The 9321-nt window shown below is 37.2% G+C and overlaps 1 protein-coding gene across 12 annotated transcripts in view; it reads right to left on the reverse strand.

The window, feature by feature from the left end:
• LOC108747670 (probable serine/threonine-protein kinase yakA) overlaps positions 1-9321 on the reverse strand; it is a 381535-nt gene that overhangs the window by 14357 nt on the left and 357857 nt on the right. For 6 of the 12 annotated variants that reach the window (XM_018485287.1, XM_018485286.1, XM_018485285.1 and 3 more), the window contains one exon: positions 1824-2042. The exons of the other annotated variants lie outside the window; for them this stretch is intronic. In XM_018485287.1, coding sequence (XP_018340789.1) covers positions 1824-2042 — 219 coding nt within the window. The remainder of the gene's footprint in view (positions 1-1823; positions 2043-9321) is intronic. 12 annotated transcript variants of the gene reach the window in all.

A 9321-nucleotide genomic window follows, 5' to 3' on the forward strand; every position in this document is an offset into this window, starting at 1 on the left:
TCTGTAAATGGGGATTCAGATTTTGCAGGTCTTTTGTGTACAGTAACTGCGGGCAAAACGTCATATTTAGATTGAAATCCAAATAGTTTTACTTCTCAGTTACTACAAACAGAAGTTGATTATTCAGTAATAATTAAAAAAAAATGCATGAAATTTTTACCAAGGTAAAGTGATCAGAAATTATGTACGAATAAAAAAGAAAAAGAAAAAAATAGAGCAATTTTTTTCCAAGCTTGTTAGGCAAAAGCGCGATGTATTTTTCTTTTTTTAACATTTACAATTTCCGATTATTTCTCAAAGTGCGGAATACTTGTGATTGCAAATTCCGCAAATTCTCGTTTGTAATATTAAAGATAAATTTAATGTAATGTAATATTTTCAACCAATCGCAAATAACGAGATAATAAGAATGAAGTATGAAACGTATTTGATAAAATTTAAATTAATTCATTCCTTTCCGATAATCAATAGTTATGTATCTTTAGATACAATATACTGACTCGATATGTAACAACCGTATGTTACATTTGTATCATGTATCTACACATAATATTTGATTAATTTATATTCTTTTTTTTTTTCAAAAATAAATAGGCTAATCCATTACATCACTTTGAGTCACAAAGCATTCACACTTTATGGTATAGATTTAATAAATAATTTTTCTTTATGATAGAAATGTGTGTGTGCATTGCAACAACAGTGAAACCGCGATACACATCTCCGTCACTTTTCTTTCATGACAAGCGACATCAACACCACTGTACTTTGTTATCGCAGCCCAACAATGAAAAGGATAGAGCATCGGGCATTACTTTACCCTTTTTGACATCGACCAATTTTCAGCGGAAAGATAATTAAAAAAAAAAATGAAAAAAGAGACGACACACTTGCATGAAGCACACGCCACATGGAACGATCTGCGAGGTCGAGGCTGGAAAGAGGCAGAAAGGCAGAAAAAGAAGAAAGTAGAAAGGAAAAAAAGATTATTAGTGTTCACGGTTGACCCATTAACATGAAGAATTTTTACGGTTAATCTTGTAACGAAACTATACCGAGGAAAAAATTTTTATAAAAACGGCTTTTTTCGTACATACTACATTTTCATTTTTTCTACGTCAACATATAATGTATGAATCTAAATAACGTTTCCCTGTCAACGTTTTCGTAAAATAAATTCCGTCACAAAAACTAGAAGCCCTTATAAAACCATTTATATTCATACGGATATTTTGTTTAATGGGACAATCGCTGCCACTGAATATAGTGTCGGTGTTTTGACGCCAGAAACACCACGCGACACCAAAATGAAATATTTTCTTGGATTATATTAAATTAATATCTTGCTTTTATCTGTTACGCTATATTCAACAATAAAATAAATTTCTGTCGCAATTCACCGACAATTAAGATGAAGAAATAAAAACAGAACGGACAATTTGGATGTGTGATAAAGAACAAAACAACAAGGAAATCCTCTGTGTCGCCTAAAAGAGGATCTAAGAGGCAAATAGTAGTGGACTTCGTTAAGAGGAAAATGCTGGGCGCAAAATAGTCGTCAATTTGAAAGAAATATTTGGAAAGGACGGAACAAAAGCGCAAACAAAAATAGGACAAATAAATAAGAATTGGGAGTAATAAAAAAGAAATGTAAATAGTCGTGAGAATTAATGTATCAAGAAAGAGGAAGAAAATGTGAGAAATGAAAGAAAAAAGAGAAAAAGGTAGAAAAATAAAAAAGAAAAAGAGAGATAGATAGATAGATAGAGAGAGAGAGAGAGAGAGAGAGAGAGAGAGAGAGAGAGAGAGAGAGAATGCATTACCGCAATGCTAGCCCGAGATTGTGCGGCCTTAATGTGGGCTTGAAGGTGCAGAGGGGGGTGGAAATAGCGGCAGGGGTCCCGATTGCATCGGCCCTTGACAGCGTCCATGCAGACCGTCACAGAGCCGTCCTCGTTCGCCTGCACCGTCTCGAGGGGGTGCGCAAACCGGCACTCCGTCTCGCCGCGTTTGCACGCCCCGCGTTGAAACTCGCGACATACCTACAGCAAGAGCGAACACGCATGGCATGGCACTCTATCTATGTGGGCAAAAGGGGTTTAGGGGCTATAGGCTAGGGGCTGGCTGGCTTGGCAGGGCCGGGGGCACAAAAGTCAGAGAGAGAGAGAGAGAGAAAGAGAGAGACAGAGACAGAGAGGGTCATACGGTCATAAGGGAGAGGGTAGCTCAGGATAATGGGTGAGGCGATTGTTCAAACGGTCGCTGGTTCTCCTCCGATTACGATCGCATGTCACACTGTTCGATGGTTACTTGGAGCTAGATGGATAAGACAGATGGATATATATATAGAAGGAAAAAGAAAAAAGTAAAACGGATGATCTCTTGGTTATTTCTTAGTGATGAAAGAACGATGATATAGTATCGTGACATCGTAATATCATAAAGTGCGAATATCTTATTGATTTGCAATAAACATTTGAAAGAATCTTACGTTTTACGATGTGTTCCTATATTGATAATAAAATTGTAATTTTCTACGCTCTTTTTATACTACGCGTGTTTGATGATAGAAAAAAATAATTGATTTTCGTTTAAATAGCTTCTCGAAATGTTAAGTCGGGAGGTACCTGAAAGTCTCAAATACCCGTAATAATAATTTATAAAACCACGTTCAAAAATAAGTGCGTCAAATTTATAATAATTCCGAAGCAACAAAATACATTGTAGATCTATCGCCAGCGTTGCGATCGACGTGAGTTTTCCTATCGATGTGGCGTACGATGCACTTGACGGAAAAACTTTGCAAAGAATCGCATGAAAGGAATTCCGGACCGACTCGAATAGGACAATAGCCGATATTGAACAGGAAGTTGAGATTTTTGTGAACAGCAGATACACTGAGGAACATTGGCGCGTTACGGAGCGGGATTTTTCTACTTTGGCGAGGACGAGCATTGACCGTGGATACACGTTGCGGAACATGCGAACACGCAAAAAGTCAATTAATCACTGGCTGGTAAAGTAAACAACTTCAAAGCGTCACTGCATCGTAATTTTACGGCGCTCTTAAAAGCTGTGGTCTCCATGTAAAAAAAAAAAAAAAGAAGAAAAAAATCCTCTTGTCGCGGATTAACTTTACTGGCACAGAGCGTTAATTTATTAAGCAAACAAGATCCTTTACATCGTCGCGCATTCTTATTCATCGCGTGAACTGTATATAAATTAGTTGAACAGTCTATTTTAAGAGCAATTTAAATAAAATCCTAAAATGTTGCTAAAATAGATAAATTACGTGCATGCTCGCTACTTACATTAAATAAATTCTAAAAACTGATTTACGCCATATATATATAATTCTTGCAAAGTAACATATTTATGGTCTATTATAAATTTAATTTATCGCGAAACCCATTATAACGTATACGAGGAAGACTAGAATTTTAATAACGTGTATCCACAGTTGATACCTAGCCGCATAAAGACTACTGACTAGGCTTTTAGTGTGTTTGGCAGCCACAGAGCTCGTGCCGAACCTGGCGAAATGTACAGGCGGGACTACGTCGTTCTTTTTACACAAGATGGATGTATACAATGAGGCAATAAAATATGCATAAAGAGGAGAGAAACTGAAGAGAAGGTAGGGCGGATAAAGAAACATAGAGAAAGAGAGAGAGAGAGAGAGAGAGAGAGAGAGAGAGAGTATTGAAAGAAATGAGAGTGAGAGAGTAATAACGTGTAGCTAGCAATTGGATCGAGTAATGCGAAAGAGCGTTCCCGTTTCTGGACTTCGGGTCTGTTTCGGGGGAGGCGTTAAAAAGAGCCAACCTGACACATTCCTTTCTATCGGTAGTTCTTTCTTTTTTTCTGGCCGTTGGTACATTATCATAGATATGCTTTTTGACACTTTTCAATTAGCTTCGAGGTTTTATGCACGGTTTTTTGTATCGCGTTGATCAATTGATTATCTATCTCTGTGCCTTTTTACTTTAATGGAAAGGATACTGTCAAACGAAAAACGGTTTACGATATAAGTGTAAAACTATTTGCTCACAGACACATATATATCCGACGTAACGCTCGTAAGAATTATTCCCTGCTATGAAAACACGAGTACTTTTTGCCGGGAGTGGACGGAGGGTCCGCGACACGGCCGGCCGACTCGTATTACCGGGTTAATTTCGAGAGACTGGTGCTTACCAACGCCCAGAAAAGGGAGAAATTAGATCACTCTACTCTCTACTAATGGAGCTAAAATACCGTGTTCAAATCTGTCAAAGAGGCGTAGCACGCCGTTACTCGGTGCACCCTCGCCCCGCCCAATAAGGTCGAAGGACACGGGGTTTTGGATGGCGATCGGGGAGGACAAGGGGTAATAATAAATGCCTCCACGAGCATCCTCCGGTATATTATCAATCGGGTTAATATACGCATGTGTTAAAGGAAACTGCACATGCATGTCACGTACCATTCCCTGTGCATTTTTTCGCCGAACCTCTCGTCGAGAGAAGTAGGAAGTTGAATAAGACCTCGAACGGTACTTGGCAGATTCTTCTTAAAATTTAAGTAATTGCGAAGATTATTAGGGAAAAAAGTGTCAATCCAAAAAATGTTTTGCGATAAAATAAAAATTAAAAAGATATTCGTTGATGCAATATCAAATAATCATATTTCTACACTGAGAAAACAATTTTTGATATTTGTAACTATAATTACATATATTATATAATTATGATTATGATTGCTCCGGTATTAGTAATAATAACTATATTTTTCTTTGGGACAACCATATTAATACGGTTGTCCTCCAAATATGACTATATAATTATAGTTATTTGAATCGTTTTTTATGGTAATTTCAACCATTTTTTTATTGCAATAGTTCTAATTATAGTCATTTTGGTTATCGATTGACTATACATATAGTTACTATTAACACCATAGTAGTCATAATCATAATTATATAGTATAATTATAGTTACAAATGTGAAAAGTTTTCTTTCTCTCTCAGTGTAGATATCATTGCAGCGTCAGAGAGGATGAAAATCTACTTCTCTCAAAGTGTGAGACTCAGAGCATTCTAGAGTACCATGCACATTATAATTTTTGAAATCTACTGTTGTATCGTTGAAGCTGCGTTGTTAAGTATAGAGCATTATCCGTTAGTTGTATTTCCTGATCGAATCTTTTCCTTTTACATCAGATAAACAATCTACTTCCATGTGCAGGCACATCGCGCCTCGTACATGGGACATTTCGTGCTCAATGGCAGCGCCAGCGGGATAATAAGTGTAATAGTGCATCACGAGCGTCACATCCGCGTGCGGAGTGTCGCTCGCTATATTTGCTTTACTTTCGCGCCTGCCTTGCTCGAGCGTGTTAATTCGAGTGCACGCATTCGGGCGCTCGAGTGTGAACCGCGAGTTAAAGTGCGCGCTTTCGGCAAGCTGGAAAGCTCGTTAGGAAACGCACACGTATATACAGAACAGTGAACGGTTAACGAGAGAGAAAGAGAGACACATGTACACACACACACACACACACACACACATACACACACACACACACACACACACACACACACACACACACACACACACACACGCACATACATATACGCTCTGCAATACATATGCAGACGACACACATGAGCTACGTGCAGAGACATAAGATACAGTGGCTTGTGTAGGCGGCTACAGAGAAAGAGAATATAAGTGCGTGTATGCGCGTGCGGGTGTGTATGTGTATCGTATCGCGAATTGTTGCGAGACAGATAGTGTAGTTGACACCGCGACTAAAGTGAGAGACAGGTGCGACGAATGGTCCTTTTGAGTTTCTAATTAACAACGCACGGTCGGCAAGTGGCACACACCGCGCGCGAGAGAATCAATTTCAAGTAACACTCGTGAATTTCCGCCCGAGGAAAATTACACAATAAATGCGATATGCTCTAGTTCGTGTGTGAGCGACGTTTAAAACGCAAAAGTGAAATCTTGGAGTTGTGCAAAAAATTTATTATTATTTAATTTATATTCTGTCATAAAACGACATCGTACTCGCAATTTATGTAACAGTAAAATATTTCAGGATTTAATTAATTACTCCATTTTATATGTATATATATATATACATATATATATATATATATAGAAAGCAGTTAGTTAATTAGTTCAATTCATTCCATAAATTAAATTGCTCTAAAACAAACTTTTTAACTTGTTACAGTTACTATTGCTCTTCTTGATATAATTCCTATAACCAATTCTCAACAGAGAGAGACTGACTGATCGATCATATTACTGATTATCTTCAAATGTGTCTCTTTCAAATGAACCATCGCGCACAAATGATTAAACTCGTCACTAGAAAGTAGTAGAAATAACGTTCTTCGTATGTACACGTATGCGTAAGCATTACTTGACAGGGATATGCGTAATTGCAATGCACAATGTTATTACATACTTTACGTTACATACTTTACCGCGCTTCGTGTATCCCACTTTTATTCATAAATCCGTACTTTACTGAAAATCTTCTATCAGAAATTTTTCTAAAACGCGCGAGAAAAGCAGTGTGAAAAGCAGTATTAACAGGACGAGTAGCATCGCGTGCATCGTTCCTTGCGAGAGAAATTCGATATAAAATATCGCTTTGTTATCAGCTATAAAAGACGTGAAAAGAAACTTACTATATTGCAGAAGCGCACACGCGTAACACTACAGCAGTTGCAGAAAAACAAACAAAAAAAAAAAATCAAAGAAAGAAAAACTTAAAGTCGTGAATAACTGTATTGTGTCTCGTTGTGTGTGTTGTGTCGGTTGCACGTTCGTTTTAAAACGTACGCGAGCATTTGTATACGTGTCCACATAACGACTGTCTGTTGTATACAAATATACATGTTATATGTAAATATATATGTATATGCGAATAATGCGCCAATAAATATCAAAAATTCGCATGCGATCGCATAATGTAAAGCACCTCCTCCTAGCTGTAAAAATAAACACTTAAATCGCTGCTGATGTATACGACAATTAATAGAATTAGTAAATAAGTGATATATGTGTTTGCGATTGCGAAGAACAGAAATCATAAGGTATATACTCTGGCGCTGAAAAATGAGATACACATGTATATATATATGTGGGTATATCGCACACTTGTAAAGTTGTACATATAGAAATGTATATATAGATATATACATATATATATATATATAGTCACCAAAAATTATATATTGCCGAGATACACAACGTGAGCTGTACGAAAAAAAAGCTGTAAAGAGCGCATTAGCTTTGTGCAATTACGCCGGACTGACCGTGCACGCCGATTGTCACGGTCGGGCATGCGAATACGGGCGCGACGAGGCGTCATTCCCGCGTTAATAATACGACAGGAGGAGTCAAACCACCAAACGAAGTTAAGACCCGCTAGAGACACGCGTTTCTCTCTACTTTCGCGCGAACAAAGTCAGCGTTCGCGCGCCCGATGAGGCATCGGCGTGACGGAAGTCCGGCTAGCCAACAAAAATAAATGTATGCGTGTGTTACTACTAACAACGGAAACCAAATCGTTGAGACGCAAGAGAAAACAAAATTCGCAAGAGAATGAGGGGGGAAAAAAAGTCGCGTTGATTGGCGGTAAGAATTAAAGGAAATAAAACAGAGGGACCACTATAGTTAAGTGCCGGCCTGTGAAAAAGAAACGATATGTATGCACAAAAAACAGTTTCCGTTCAGCTTTTCCGTTTGTCAAAGTATGAGTATGCCAGTGAGAGCGTATGGAGCGAGAGTCCGTTAACATCGAATAAAAACAGTTGAAATTAATGGACATCACTACTCGTCATTCACTAAAAGTCATTCCCTACTACATATCGTGAATGTTACCGAATTGCTTTCTACACTTCCCTGATTGGTCAAGCTTTTCGTCGCGTAAAAGTAAAAATGTGGTCATTCTCCAAATAACGAGACAAATTGAAAAAAAAAAAGGGCGATGGCGTCGACGTGAAATTTCAAAGGGAAAACTGAATAAGTAATAAAAAAAAAAAACATTGTTTCAACAGTTATTCATCAAAAGTAACTTTGGCCAATCAAGGTTAAAAATATTAATATACTAAACAGCAAAAATCCAAACGTATATATTTATATCGATATTAATAACATTATATATAAACAGGCAGCAAGCAATTAATTCAAAGAGCATTAATGACATATCGTCCGGGGAAGATATAGATCTAGCGATCTTTTTTTCTCGCAGGTGCAAAGGGTCAAGAAAATGAGGAGGCATTGACATGTCCAGACGGGATAAAATCTTGGAAAGAAATGGGTGAATTTCAATGTTGTCGTCGATATGGATGGGAATTAGCAATGGACACAACGGAATATTCTCGCGAGAGGCGTTTATAGATTACTTTGACTTGTAGCCGATTATTAGCACAATTCCGATCGAGTATCCTATTTTTGAATACGCAAGAAACTATTTCTCATTTGCAAGCGGAGTGCACTACAAAAGAAAGTTTGTATTCTTCAAACAGAAAAGGAAAAAAATAGTGATATACAGTTCTGGGCATACTTCGCGCAAATTTGTTCAACCAAAAGAGCAAAGGCAACAAAAAAAATAATGAGTAAAGAAAATACAAGAAGACTAAGGTAAGACATACAAAGCACACAAACTTTTTGGTCATTAAGTGAACTTGTAAGAATCAATAAACAGTCTGTGCATCGTTTCCAGTTTCAATTATATTTCTTTTATTTGAATTCATCATCAATAAATTTCACGTGACCCGAACTCAGTGCAAGTCATCGTAGTACATCACAAATAGGTATTGTTATGATTACTAATTATCATCGTTATTGTATGTTACCAAATATTATAATAAGTGTTACCGTAAGATCAATCGTAATTAGTTAATAAATCGATCATATATTTCCGACTTCTATCTGCAATATTTAATTAAACGACATTACATTGTGTATATCCTTACTCTTTTTCATAAACGTTTCCTTTACTTAATCATAAATATGTGAAATTGATCATATATTATCTCGGATGGGGAATAGAGAGGGTGCTATCATTCTTACTACGGTGATGAAAGATGAAAGACGAGGAAGGAGAGGGTAAAATGGTGTGTAAGGGTACGACGTGTATAATTATAAAACTGATAAAAAGATCTCGTATTGCTAATTCGCGCCGAAATAATTTTTTTTATACTTCGCCCAGGCTGGAAATTCTGATGCAAGCGCAAAATTAATTTTCGCCTAGAGTTGAAGAGCGATCGGTCGAGCTTGCAATATCGATCGCTTAAAATCGATATATATATATATA

The sequence above is a fragment of the Trachymyrmex septentrionalis genome, unplaced genomic scaffold, assembly GCF_001594115.1.
Source record: "Trachymyrmex septentrionalis isolate Tsep2-gDNA-1 unplaced genomic scaffold, Tsep1.0 scaffold20, whole genome shotgun sequence".
Lineage (NCBI taxonomy): Eukaryota > Metazoa > Arthropoda > Insecta > Hymenoptera > Formicidae > Trachymyrmex > Trachymyrmex septentrionalis.